Source organism: Mytilus californianus, unplaced genomic scaffold (genome assembly GCF_021869535.1).
Source record: "Mytilus californianus isolate M0D057914Y unplaced genomic scaffold, xbMytCali1.0.p SCAF_7, whole genome shotgun sequence".
Lineage (NCBI taxonomy): Eukaryota > Metazoa > Mollusca > Bivalvia > Mytilida > Mytilidae > Mytilus > Mytilus californianus.
In genome coordinates this window covers 97,124,573-97,140,204 of record NW_026262723.1, presented here as the reverse complement: position 1 = coordinate 97,140,204, position 15,632 = coordinate 97,124,573, and the positions used below count along the sequence as shown (strand labels likewise).

Genomic DNA, 15,632 nt, shown 5'->3' with positions numbered 1-15,632 from the left:
ATAAACCACTAGAGAAAATTTTGACTTGAATCAAATTTAGTTGTTTGTGTAGTAGTAACATTGATTATTTTACAAAGCACCCTAGATAAAACAGCATAATATAATTTTACCCAATACGAAGAAGAGAAGGAATACTATAACCCTTGTTTTGCGAGAATCCAAAATTTAAAGTTCTATAAGTCTAATTTTAGTGAATATATATTTGACCTACCCCAAAGTATGTATAAGATGGGTGATTAAATGGTGATTAGATATACTACTCAATATGACTGCATGTATCTATGTCTAGCTTGTTAGTATGCCTCTATATATATCATCTAACTTGTTAGTAAGTGGCATTCTGGCTCATTAATGTACTTTATATTTTGTTATTGGTTAGTAGAAGCTCTATGACTAGTTCAATATTTTGCTTTTTTAACTCACAAGCTAGACCAACTCTGGTTCGTTTATAACGTTTCAGTCGATTCAAAGCTATAATATAATAATATTAACAGGCAATCTGTTACTACAATATAACTACTAGTAAATAAAGTACAAGTATTTTTGTTCATTGGGGACATTTTTTTTTATTTGAGTTTGACCCTAAAATTTTATATTTTTAGTAATTAAAGTTGACTTTTTAATGCAAAGTTTGAAGCCATAAAGTAAAACCACCCAAAGCAAGTATTTTCCACAACTCGTGGAATCTGTCATCCACTAATGAATATACTTTTACAGTTCTACTTTGACAAGCATTCTTTTATATGTATATTTAAAGCTGAACATGGTTTATACAGTTACATACTATATAAAAGCATTCTATAATACACTGACTGCAAATAAGTGTTTAGGTCGTAATCATATTTATAATATGTAATAATAAAGGGCAAGGTCAGTTGAACCCTGTCATAGGGGTATGTATACAACATCAGGATTCAGAAGACTAAATGTAGTTGATTCACAACTGATAGTTAAGGAGAAACTGTCTTTAATAAAAATAATTAACGTTGATCAATGGACTATATAACAAGGTCAAGGTCAGAATTAAGTGAGCCTTGTTATATGCATGTGTTCACCTAACAAGATTCTACAAACAACATATTGTTCACCAACTGCTTATAGTAAATGAGAAACTTTAACCTCATCATTGAACCATGAAAATGAGGGCAGGTGAACTAGGTCATATGGATATGTACCCTTTGCAATGACACTATAAATCAAATATAATTCAGCTATAACTAGCATCTATTGTCTCATTATGATATTTAAAGTTTATCAATGAACTATTACAGTAACGTGGTCAAGGTGAATGGAACCATCTGATTGAATTGTACACCTTTCAATGATTCTATAACACCAAATGTAGTTGATCTTGTACGCATAGTTACTAAAAAGATCATTTGATCAAAACACCTAATGAGTTATTCATTGAACCATGAAAATGAAATGGCAGGACAGATGGAAATTTCAAACCATAATGCGCATTTCAAAAATATGGGACCAATTCTTCTCACTCTGAACTATAAAACCTCATAGAAATTGTTTATGGTGCTGCCTGATTATCATCTGTAAGTCTCACATTATACTTCAATAGCTGCAGGTGAGACACAAATTAAGGCACAAAATTTGGAACTGAAATAAATAAATTAATTTTGTTTGAATGTGAAAATGTTTGACTGAACACCTTAATACATAAAATAAATTGTGCGAACATCTTTGAATGTCTCAGAAGAAAAAATATTTAGTGAATATCTGCTCATGTGCAGAAGTTGTTTGTGCAATTTATTGTTTAAATCAAACAAAAAATGCTGATAAAAAAAAGGTGATTTTAGAATATGGGCGCTGTGAAGTCTGTAGCTAGTACCCTAATCAAGAAACCAAACATATTCATTTTGAAATAACATAAAGGTTCCAAAATTCTCAGTCACTTCTGGTATTCAGTTAACTTCGAAAATGATTTTGGAATAATAAAATTAATAAAAATAATAATAAATTCTTTATTTAAAGAGGTAAACACAGTTAGTTACAACAAACTAATTTTCCCCGACGCCCTCTCATACAAATTACAAAATGTGATTTTGGTCAAATATTCGTTGATGTCCATGTAAAAACTATGTTCCAAGATGGGGCCATAATGCTTACTAAAGTTCATCCAATTTGAAAATAAACTGTCTTGTTATATCCCTACAAACAAAAGCTGAAACAGGTCATATAATTGATGTAAGCAGAATTTTAAAATAATTTTAGGGGAACCTTCTGTTTATGGCAAAGGCAGAATTTCAGTCATTCACCACCCAACATACTTCTAAAAGGGGAATACTTCAAATCTTTTATCAACATAAACTGCATATTTACAAGAAAAATGAACAAAGCAGTTACTTACCACTCATTTATTACACAATGAATGCATACTTAACTGTACACTTAATTTTTCCCAAGCTCAGAATACAATTAATAAACTTACAAACAATGTGAAGCTGTTATAGAAATTTAACACACTGTTACAAACAATCATCATTCCAAAATGTATGTTTGTTAGACTATTAGTATTCACTAACAGAACATGCTTGAAATCTCACCACTTTCGGCTATTGCAAAGTTCCCTGTAGTATAATTATAATAATTTGCTAGCACTAACAAAAATACTTTTAAATAAGTCAAAATTAATGACAACATTATATAGTGTTTTGCCATTAGTGACATTATGTGAATGACACTTAGTAACAACAAATTAGTGACAATCATTCGAGTAGACTTATACAAATGTATATGTCCCCATGCCTCTCACCAGTTCTTAACAAAGCTTGTGTCCCTGTTTTAAAAAGAAAGTGTTACTGTTTAAATTCTTATTCCAATTGTGGTAGAATTATGCATTGTTCTTTCATAGAAACAGCGGAGCTTCTATCAAAATATTAAAAGAAAAACTAAAAAAATATCAAAAGGAACATAAATCTTTATTGACAAAATTTTGAGTGTTTCAATTTAACACCTCATCAAAAAATGAATATAATGTTTGATAAATTTTTATATAAATTCCTCATTGTAAAATCAAACATTTTCTTGTATCGGAATATTTTAGAATTATACAATTATTTTTTTTAATACATATTTGTTGAAATTTTCAAATATCTAAAATGTGACATTTTGTTGGATGAATATCCAAAATTACTCACAAAACTTCAAATTATGAAATATGGAATTTACTAGGTAGATGCAGGTTTTACTTCTTGAAAGTTATCTTCCCAATATAAAAAGAAGTCCACATAGATACATAACGGCTATTAATTTTATTTCCTTTTTTATAATTTAAGTATACAACTACAAAACAAAAATCTGAAATATAACTTACAATGTACTATACATTTTATATATACATGGTTAAATGAAGTATTGTGGTAATACTTGTATTTGACGAGTGCCAAAAGAGGGACGAAAGATACCAGAGGGACAGTCAAACTCATAGATCGAAAACAAACTGACAACGCCATGGCCAAAAATAAAAAGACAAACAGACAAATAATAGTACAGATGACACAACATAGAACTAAAGACTAAGCAACACGAACCCCACCAAAAACTGGGGGTGATCTCAGGTGCTCCAGAAGGGTAAGCAGATCCTGCTCCACATGTGACACCCGTCGTGTTGCTTATGCTTTTACAAACCCGGTAAATAGTCTAATTCGGTAGGTCACATTCGTGAAAAGGGAAGGGTATTGTAGTTACGAGGATGTTTCATAGTTTAATGATAATTGGAAATTATATACCCTTGGCCACTGTCTTTTGTTTATGAAGCTTGAAACAAATAAAAAAAAAATAAATGTGGATAGTGTCCACATGTGGACACAGATGATGCCCCTGCTTGCATATCATATAGTTAAAAAGGGACATAACTGAAGAATGGTAAAAGTGACGCTACCCAAATTTGAACTTGATCTGAGTTTTGTGGTAATACGCATTGTGTGTAAGTCTCATAACATTTGGTTGAGGCTAACTTAAGAAGGGAACAGAAACTAAAAATTCAGAAATTTTTCTATTTGTAAACACACATAACTTTAGAAAGATTGTGTATAAGTTTTATAACAATTGGTTGAGACAAACTAAAAAATTCAGCAATTTTTATGTTTATAAAGGGACATAACTCAAGAATGGTAAAAGTGTTGCCACCAAATTTCGTACTTAATCTGTATTATGTAGTAATAACCATTGTGTATAAGTTTCATAACATTTGGTTGAGGCAAACGGAAACCAAAAAAATTGTACTTGATTGTGTATAGGTTTCATAATGTTTGGTTGGGGCAAACTTAAGTTACAGAATGGAAACTAAAAATTTTGCAATCTTTCGATTTATAAAGGGGCATAACTCAATAATGGTTAAAGTGACACTACCCAAATTCAACTTGATCTGTGTTTTATCAGTGGAAGTCAAAATTAAACATTGCATTGTATAAAGCTTGATTGTAGTTGATTCAACTATAATCATGGACAAAGGAAGATAACTCCAATTTTAAAAATTACTTGATATTTAAAAGAAAATAAAAATTTTGCAATTTTTCCATTTATAAAGGGGCATAACTCTAGAACGATTAAAGTGACGCCACCAAAATTCAAACTTGATCTGTGTTTTGTGGTAATAAGCATTGTGTATAAGTTTCATAACATTTGGTTGAGGCAAACTTAAGTTAGAGAACGGAAAATAAAAATTTTGCAATTTTTCCATTTATAAAGGGGCATAACTCTAGAACGATTAAAGTGATGCCACCAAAATTCAAAGTTGATCTGTGTTTTGTGGTAAGAAGTATTGTGTATAAGTTTCATAACATTTGGTTGAGGAAAACTTAAGTTAGAGAACGGAAACTAAAAATTTTGCAATTTTTCCATTTATAAAGGGGCATAATTCAAGAACGTTTAAAGTGACGCCACCAAAATTCACACTTGATCTGTGTTTTGTGGTAATAAGCATTGTGTATAAGTTTCATAACATTTGGTTGTGGCAAACTCAAGTTAGAGAACGGAAACCAATTTTAGGACGTACGTACGTACAGACGGACAAGGGTAAAACTAAATGCCCCCACCGCTACGGCGGGGGCATAAAAACACGACAAACCCAAGAAAACTGGAAACGAGAAACAAAAGTACTGTCAAAGTTTATATACAGCAAAAAGTATTTAGAAAAGCTGACAAAATAAAACAGAGCCAAGCCTGTTTTGCAAACACAGCAAACTTCAATCCATTGCATTTTTATCATATACCTTTTGTAAAATTATCTTAACCTCTCTTCTTTTTTAAATTAAATAAAAAGCATGCATAATTTATGTACAACATAAAGAGTGAAGAATTATTTTCTTAGCTGCTTATAATCAATTACAACCATTAAAAGTTCAAGCTTAGTACCAGCCAATAATATGCTTTATGTGATAAATATTTATAATATGCTGCTGCTGTCAAGACACACACATACACACACACTGTGCTGTTTGTTAGTAACAAATATCACAAAAATTTAAAGAATTACAGGAATAAAACAAACTTTGATACAACTTGTTTTCATTTTATGTAAAAAAGTTATACTAACATTTCAATTATATTACCAATCATTAGTTAAATAAACCTTAGATTTAAAAAATCTCTGTGAAATTGATTTTCTTCAACCTTTCTTTATTTTGTTTAATTTATTTTGTTGTTGTTGTTGAAAGATTGAAAATTGTCATAAAAACACACTCACATTAAGTTAACATTTTTTTGTTGCTGTCTTAGCAGATGGCATATTTTAAATTGTCAGAAACTGACATAAGCATGCAAAAAGCAAAAATCCCAAAGCCTAAGAATAGAAAACCCCCTTAGGGAGCTACCATTTGATTTTTATGGGGGGCTAGGATGAAAAATTTTGTCCTGCATTTTTTTAGTTGTAATCTCTGTCCTGCATTTTTTTAGTCGTAATCTCTGTCCTGCCTTTTTATTTCTCACTCTATTCGGTCCTGCCTTTTTTTTTATTAGTTTATCCTGACTTTTTTGACATAAATTGTCATCCTGCCTTTTTTTTTTACTCAAAACTCCTGTCATGCCTTTTTTTCAAATTTTATCCTAGCCCCCCCCCCCCCCATAAAAATCAAATGGTAGCTCCCTTATACAACATATATTTTTCAAAAAGCTTCTTAAATTAACAAATAAAGTTTATTCTCTGAAAACATTTTAAGATTACACAACATTAAAAGTAGTTGACAATACTGAATCTTTAATCATTTGAAAACATTAGCCACTTTGGACCTACACCAGTCATTTCTCTTAAATAAATATGAAAATGTGTAAAGCAAATAGGTAGATAAACATAAGTAAAAAATGATGACAAAAGACACAACATGAAATGGTAACAAACCTATAACAGCTGTTGCTCCTTTCTTGAATAAAGCCACTGATAGAAAATAAAATGAAAGAATTACCTCCCTTTGAAACTTGGAACTTGATAAAGCCTGAACTTGATGTTTTGCTTTTAAGTTATTTTTACAAAAGCAGGCATCAAAACAGTTATTTTTTTTAGAAGTGTTCTAAAAAGCCACTTTGGTAATTCCAAAAATGATAATTGAACAATGAATTAAAAAAACTTCAAAGATCAATTGTTACAAAAACTTCAACATGGACAAAATTAAACAGGTGTAACCGGAGAGCATGATTCTACTTGCAAAATCGTATGTCTCCACCGGGACTCGAACCCGAGACCTCTGTGTTACAAGGCAGCGTGTATACCGACTGAGCTAAAGAAGTACTTCCTTAGCTCAACCTCTTACAGCTGACTAAGTATCTACTAATGAAGGGAAGCAATCCCGTCACACAGGATTGAAAAATAACAGATTATTCCCTCTCTATAATTTGAAAATACCAAATATGAAATTATGTCTGATGGACTACAGTACATACTGCTAACAGAAATTGAAACATACAAATACCCACATTATATTACTGTAATAGTATTTTCAAGGAAAACTATTATGCATGAATTTTATCTTCCCAAATACATAAACTTATAATTTTGAAGAAAAACATATATTTAGTTTTGTTGAGAGACACAAGTGATGAGATTCCTGAAAAGTGTTAATTAATCTTGCTATATTTATTGAATCTGGTCATAGAAATTGTTTTTACAGGTTATCTTACAATTAGAAATAGCTTTAAATTAGGCAGAGGTTAACCATTTAAATCTTAACACCATGCAAACAAATCTTACTTTCAGAGACAGTTATATTATAACCTTTGTTTATAGAAAGTTAAAGGTTTGGTGAAAACACGAATATGATTGGACATAAGCCAAGATGTACCAAAACTATTCATGCTATGCCACACATATTACCAAATGACATAGAGCACCTATGTCCTCCCATTAATAGCTGTGCTACAACTAAAAATTGGTTTCCTTATTACTTGATCATGAACTATTGATTCCATTTACATGTATACCCTGTCATTTGGTAGATCTAATAACCAACAAAGCAAAACATCAAACACAAAGCATCTATAAATAGCATTGAAATAATAGAAAAATCTATTTTTATCAATTAACTGCAGCTATAACAATCTATAAGACATATATCAATGTCACTGAATCTATAAAAATAAATCTGTAACTATACACAACATCGAACATTCTATTTATCAGGGGTTTTTTTAGCTTTCAACGAAAATAGCTGGTTTCTTACCATGTTGACTGTAAATTTCCGCAAGGAAATGTTTTATTTTGTAACATTTTCTATGTGTGTGAAATAGTATGATTGGAGCAATCTATACCAAACTAAAAAGCATTTATATACATCATAGGGTAGAAAACAGACAATGGGGAGGATGGAGTACCTATAAAGCTGAATTTAATCCAATCTTTTTTTTAAGTTGGTATATTCAATGTATTAATTTGTGTATTTCTCATTGTATAAGTTTTTTTCCTTATGATGAAGATAAAAAGGATAGCTTCCACAGAAAACCAATTTAACCCTGCAACATGCTTATGTGCCTTTCACCAAGTCAGAAATTTTATCAGACTTGTTTTTATTCTAAGTAAGGTTTTTGACAGTTTTAGTATTTTGTTTTTAAAGTCACTTCTGCTTCTTTCATACTTCTTCTTAGACTTAGTCCATATAAAGCATGATGTAGGGTGTGTCTTTTTTTTAGTTTATTTATGGTTTTGTGTTACTGTCTTATGTTTACTCAACATTTACATTGATATCAACTGGTCTCCATGTATCTAGAATAAAGATCTTTTAAGGTAATGATTATTGCTGATGTCACCTACTGTGCTATTTTCTGTTGAGGTATTTTTATCCAAATAAAAAATAAATTAAATGCATTATTTATAAAACTTACATGGTCTGCAACGACATTTTTTGATAGCCCTAGCTTCTTTAAGGGCTCCATGACAGGCTTGACAATAATAAAAGGCTCTAAAATAACAAATATAGAAGTGTGTATTAAATGATAAAATATATTGAACAAAAGACTATATCAATTTAGTTTAGTTAGATAATTTACCAGTACACATGTACTTCCAAAAATCTAAAAAGAATATAAATTTGTATATAAAAATGAGGAGATGTGGTATGATTGCCATTGAGACAACTATTCACTTGACTTAAAATAAAGAGGTAGTAAGCAATTCTAGACCACTGTACGGCCTTCAACAACCTATTCCTTATAGTAGGCTATAAAAGGCCCCGACATGAAAAATGTGAAACGAACGACCTAATATATAACAATACCAATTTACAAAAAACAAATATGACAGATATGAACCAATGACAACCACTGTATTACAGACTCTGACTTGGGACAGGCACATAAGGAATGTGGGGGAGTTAAACATGTTTGTGAGCACTCAATCCTCCCCCTTTTTGGCAAATTTCAGCAGTAAAACCAGAAAAATCTTGATTATTTAAAGAAAAAATATCATCACAGTAACGGTAAGTGTTTTTAAATTGATCAATTAAATATAATTTAGACGAATCTTTACTGAGTTTGTCCATAAACTGTGATTCATAACAATACAGGAACAAGTCTGCTATTAAAGGGACACAATTGGTGCCCATAGGAATACCTACAACTTGTCGATAAACTTTATTGCCAAAACATACATAGATATTGTCAAGGAGAAAATTTACAGCTTTAATCATTTCATCACAGTTCCATTATCTATATGTAAATAGCAAAGTCATTTCATGTGTCATATCCCACATCTACTGCTTCACTTTCTCGGGTTATTACTAATTAACTGGAAAATTTGCTAAAACTGTTTAGAATTTTTCAAATCCTAACATTAACTTATTATACTGGCACTTATTTATATTTTAAAAGGGTCTTCTAGTAGTAATACCACTCATGTTTACACCGGTATATTCTTATGGTGAACTCCTTATATGGAAATCAATGAATGTATCTTAATTTTCAGTCTATTCATTAATTCCCCAAACTGACTGTTATTCATTTTTTTAATCAACCTGTAGTTCCTTGATCTCAATTTTTCTTGGTCAAACTTAATTATGATGTCACTTTTTTTTCTAATTCACTATTTTGACGTCCCGAAGAAAAAATTATTCCTGATGACGTCACATAGAATGAACACTATTTCAAAAGACAATTGCTTTAAATTACAATAATATACCTTTTAACTTCTTCAGCAGATTCAGCAATGAAAAATCCTTGTGTAGCATTTTCTATTTTAATCTTTGATCCAGGATTGATAGCTAGAGTGCTCTCCCTGCCATCTTCTGTACGTACTTCAATAGCCAGTAATAGTAGTTCTAATTTGGAAAAACATAATCTGAAAATAGAGACATGTAAACTGGAAAACAAAAGATAGTGCAGCAAACAGAGACAGCGCAATTATATATTTATTTTTCATTAATTATTTTGTACATAAATCAGGCCCTTAGTTTTCTCGTTTTACATTAATCATTTAGGGGACATTTATAGCTTACTATGGGGTATGGGTTTTGCTCATTTCTGAAGGCCATACAGTGACCTATAGTTGTTAACTTCTTCGTTCGGTTTCTGGTGGATATTTGTCTCATTAGCAATAATACTACATCTTCTTACTTTTATATGTTGAGCTTTAGATCTTTTATAATTTTGGTTAGCTTGTGTTGCTTGGTTGCTGTTTCGATAACATCTGGTTTAATTCATAGAAAATGCTGGTAAGATTTTAGTGATCTTCTTTCAAATTCTGAAACAAAAGTTGGAGAATTCTTATATTTTAATCAATTCAACACAAAATTAGGTTTTGATCAAGAGCAGGCTGCTTTAAAATCAAAGAATTTCACGTTTGGTTTTGAGAATCCTTCAATGCTGCAATATGATTTAAAGACTTTTCAAGCCAAGTTCTGAATTTCAAGGACATTACAGCTTTGCATAAACACTTAAATCTACAACAGCATTATTTAATGCAATACTTACTCTGCAGCTTCTGGGAATGTCATACCATTAAAGGAACTAGATAAATATTCTGTGTACATCTCCATAGCTGTTCCTCTCAAGTAATCTTTCTGCCAATCAGGTAACTCCATATTCTACACATAAAAAAGTAGATAAGATCTTATGGTTATTTGGGTAATGCAATGTATAAAAATTCTAATTTCACAATCTTTGCAACCTGCTGGATCAATTTAAATTCTATCAAACTCTTTATAAATAGGATATATAAGGAACACAGGCAAATCTTTAAAGTTTTTGGGGTTATTTTTCTGGTAATTTTGATACCCTGTCTTTTCCTTTTGACTTTGAAAGTTAACAGGATTCATGCCTTGTAAAAATCAACCAAATTTGAGCTGAGAAATTGTACTGTCGTTGCTCTTTTTTCATTCTGGTGACCATCTATTAAGCTTAACAGAGTTTTACAGACGGATGAGCAAACAAAGGGATTTTTGTGATTAAGTCCAAACGGACTGTGACAGAACAAAACATGCAAAAGAACTATTCATAGAATCCATCTAAAAATGTGGTTAATGTTATATATTTTCTGCTTTAATAGAAAGTTTAATGATATCTCTTTTCATTCTTTTCTCAAATATAGGAATCATTTTGTCATTAAAATGTTTCAAGTCAAGATTTGTCTTTATAATTTCATTATGCTTTCAATACAAAAATATTAAATTAACATACAGATATTCAGGACTATATTCATATCATTTTATTGATAATGCATTTTAGTAATTAGATCTATATCGGATATCCTTTAATGAAAATGTGAATTACATACAAAGAGTTTGAAATCAATACAATGATTAACTGCTACAAAAAGTGTATGAATTTTATATTGCTTCTAATGGAAAATCCATGAAAGGTTTTAGACATTATGCAATTTAAAAAAACTTTGCTTATTAGGTCTGAAGTGTTTTTTTAATGGAAATAGCTACCGGTAAAAAATCAATTTATATAATTAGCTTTTGCATCAGCTAAATCTACTCAGAATTTATTCAAATTGAAAGTATTCTTTAAAAATATTTATTCCACATATTGAAACAGTGTAACATGTTAGTTTTTTCTTTATTTTAACTTTTAGCAATATATATCTGATATATCATATGCTTTAATGAAATTCTATAATATACTGCAACATATGCATCAAACCAGAAGGATGAAAGCTTTCTTGCTTTCCATACAGGGTTTACAGAGTAAAGAGAGATGGGGGGGGTATATACACCAATAAGATAGCAAACAAGTGACACAAAAACAAAAACAAGACATTTAATGGTAAACTTATGGCCTTTAACAATAGACATGTATTGATACAAATGTCAAGCTCTAAATCTACCACTGTAAAAATATAAATGGAGAATGTGTCCATGGGATACAGATGATGCCACCACTTGCATATAACGTTATAAAGGGACATAACTAGAAACTGTAAAAGTGACCCCACCAAATTCAAACTTAATCTGTGTTTTGTGGTAATAAGCATTGTGTATAAGTTTCATAACATTTGGTTGAGGCAAACTAAAGTAAGAGTATGGAAACTAATTTTGGGGCATACATACGTACAGACAGACAAGGGTAACACTTAATGCCCCCTCCACCGTAGCGGGGGCATAAAAATTATGAATGAATTTGATTCAGCCTTTTTTTTTTACATGTATATGCTAGGTTATTTTGACCTTGCTATATTGTGTGTGAATACTCATTACTTTTGATGACCACGCGATAACCAAAACTTGCTAAATGACTTTCTTTTTACATAGTGTTACCCTATAAAAGATGTGTAAGGATACAGCAGGATTGACTTCTTTCAAAACTAGATTTACCCCATCATATGTTATGGTTCATGTCACTGATTAGGATCATTGTTGGTAATCATTGTTGTTTCTAAATGTTTTAAGTCCATTAAGATTTTGATGTTGAGGTCAGATCTTTGTAGATGCTGAGTGTCAGCTTTGACCAGAATTGTCAGTTTTCCTGTTGAAGGTTGGTGGTTTTCTCAGGGCACTCCAGCTTTGTCCACCAATAAAAATTGGCCGCCATGAAATAGCCAATTGTATCAAATGGGGTGTTAAACACTAAAAATCAATCAATCAATCAGATCTTTCTTTAATGGTCTGTTGAATTTATTCACATTTTATCTAGACTGATATAAAATGTGGACCCTTGTCTATCACTGAAGAACATTATGTGTGTTGTGTTGTTTTGATTGCTGTTCATTAAAATTTACCCAACATCTTCTTTAATTCATATGTAATCCAAAACCATATTATTTTCACACTAATGAAGAATGAATGATCATATCTTATAATACAGTATGACCATTTGACTTTATTGAAAAGAGTTTGACTGTAAAATGTATTGTATATTTTCATAAAGAACTACCTATCATTGAGATTGGAGCCATCTCTGTGGGCTCCGCTGTGAATAATGTGTGGTAAAAAATTTGTATCTTTATCATTGGACATGGGGTTGTCAACTGAAACCAAAATTCTTGACCTTGACCTTTGACCTAGGAAGTTGTACATAAATTATGACACACCCTCTGGTGTTGTCTATATACATGTCAAGTATAAATTTTGAAATCATAACGGTTCTCAAGATATAGAGCGGACACGATCTTTACCATAGGACATGGTGTTGTCAAGACCTTGACCTTTGACCTAGAAAGTTGTACATACATTATGACACACCCTCTGGTGTTGGTTAATATACATGTAAAGTATAAACTTTGAAATCATATATGTTCTTTAGATATAGAGCGGACACAATTTGTTACGGACAAACGGACGGACAGACTGATCACTATAGGGCGTCCGCCATTCGGCGGGGCCCTAATTATAAAAATTGCTAGTTCCCCATCATAAAAGCTTTTCCTAATACCTTATACAAAATTCTCTATATACAAGACAGAATTAAGTAAATTATCAAAGTAGTTAAAAAAAACATATAAACGGCCATTGAGACTAGGCATATAGCATTACAAAACATTTACCAGAAGTACAGTCATTTATTTCTTAATTATTGCTTATACTGATCTAATAAAGTTAAACTCCATTCATTTTATCGATGTTTTTAGATTTTATTTGTTTGATGAAATTTAAATAATCTGCAGTGTGGCCCATTAATAGATTTTATGACCAAAAACTCCTTAAAACTCAATGTATTAAAATCTGGGATAACCTTAAAATAATATATCATTTTTATCTAATAAATGTTTCAAATCAAATAATATTGCAATCAAGACATCAGAGTTGAGGAAACACAAATATCTTGATAACATTCCATCTCATTTATTGACATTTTAGAATTACTATAAAATCTCTTATTTTTGAACTCCAAATAATTTCAACTAGTTCAGTTATTTCATTTTGGAAGATTACATGCAATTACACTTTGCTACTGTATAATCTCAGAATAATCTCTTGGGGCACTGTATATAAAATGTTAGAAAATTGGTTGGCTATCTGTGTCATCTGAAAACAAATGCCACACTATGGCAATAGGCCAAACATACTTTCAATAAATCAGTATCACATTAGCAAAAATAAATAATGAACCTCAGTCCTGTTCCCAGTAATAACTGGCACACTAGTCCAGTCAGGAGTTGTATGGCCATTAAACTGGTGTTGGATTTCAATCTGATATTGATGTTTTTTTATTTATTCCCGTTTCCAAGTATAAATTAAATTTCTATCAATAATTCCCTAACAAAAGTAAGTATACCTCCAGTTGACTTTATTAAAGGATTGTCTACAAGAAATGCATTTTAACTTGTGTTAACATAATTGATTTTTAATTTTTCATGATTATAAAATAAAAATGTAGACAAGAGGCTGTCGAGTGACAGCAAACCGGATTTTCCTGCAGAGGTCAAACCCTGAACAGTTGAGCAAGTTTAGACACAACATTTAAGCTTAAAACAGCTCTGAATTTGGATAGTAATATTCAAAATAGATTATTATCGAATTAATAATGAAAATGATATTTGCAAATCTGAACCCCCAAACAGGATCATGTAAAAATTAAACATTAACACACACAACAAAAATAAAATACCACATAACAAATGTGACATCTACCTTCATAACACACATGACTTAAAAAAATAGTTATAAAGAAATTTTGACAACTAATGACTAAAATTAATTGAACAGAATTCATATACTTATGTTATCATTACTGGTTCATGGAATAAGTTTGAGTTATTTCCCTTTGAACAGAAATGGTTTAACTAATAAAGCAAACATAGTTCTATAAAATTAGATATGATTTAACCACTAAAAATAGTTCTCTAAAATTAGATATGATGTTACACAATGTATATCTATTTTCAATTTATAATCAAATATAATTAAAAGTTCCAAATATTTTTTCTTTCATTTGTCACAAACTAATATAGATCTGCAAATTATCTATCAATGTCAACAACTTTATCTACACAATGTAATGTAATGAAATATATCCTTTAATAAAAATAGATTATTATCTAATTAAAGGAGTTCACTTCATCAAAAAAATATTATTTATAGCATTCAGAAAAATTAGTTTATACAGAATAACAAACAAACCTACCACAAATTCTTCAAAACAATTTACCAAAGAAAAGAAGAAAAAAATCCAAAATAATACAATGTCTTTTAAAAATCTTTAAAAAAATTAGGTATTTCCCTTTGAACAGAAATGGAGTAATTAATAAGTATTTCATCAAAAATTGAATTCTTGGGAAAGAGCTATAACTCAACAACAAGAAAAGCTAAAATCATGAAAATTGAACTTGACCTTCATTTTGTCACAGGAAACAACATATCTAAATTTGAAAAAAATTACGTCAAAGCGTTTGCATGTTAATGAACGGACACTGTTTGGCAGCCGCACACCCGCCCGCCGTACATCCCCAAATCAATAACCAATTTTTCCTTCAAAAATCTGGTTAAAAAGGGATGGAAAAGAAGATGAATATATTGTATAATTCAGTATGAGCATTTGACTTTAGTGAAAGCATTTGACTGTAAAATGTATTGTTTTTTTTTCTTTGAAAACTCCAATCACCTCTCCCAATCACAGAAAATTATGTTTTTGAAGTGTTAATACTAATATCTAGGTAATTTTTTAGTCTTGTGAGATTTTTTATGGTTCATTCTAGGGCTTCCAAAACATATTTCTTAAAAGATGGAATCCATGTTCACTGTTGAAATAAATACATA

At 30.5% G+C, this 15,632-nt stretch overlaps 1 protein-coding gene across 3 annotated transcripts in view; it reads right to left on the bottom strand.

Moving 5' to 3' along the window:
* LOC127709077 (calcium-activated potassium channel slowpoke-like) overlaps positions 1-15,632 on the bottom strand; it is an 83,043-nt gene that overhangs the window by 24,701 nt on the left and 42,710 nt on the right. For 2 of the 3 annotated variants that reach the window (XM_052214423.1, XM_052214424.1), the window contains exons 12-16: positions 10,408-10,520; positions 9,617-9,775; positions 8,326-8,402; positions 6,353-6,388; positions 424-471 (exon numbers count right to left, since the gene is read on the bottom strand). In XM_052214423.1, coding sequence (XP_052070383.1) covers positions 424-471; positions 6,353-6,388; positions 8,326-8,402; positions 9,617-9,775; positions 10,408-10,520 — 433 coding nt within the window. The remainder of the gene's footprint in view (positions 1-423; positions 472-6,352; positions 6,389-8,325; positions 8,403-9,616; positions 9,776-10,407; positions 10,521-15,632) is intronic. The other variant, XM_052214425.1, reaches the window with a different exon arrangement.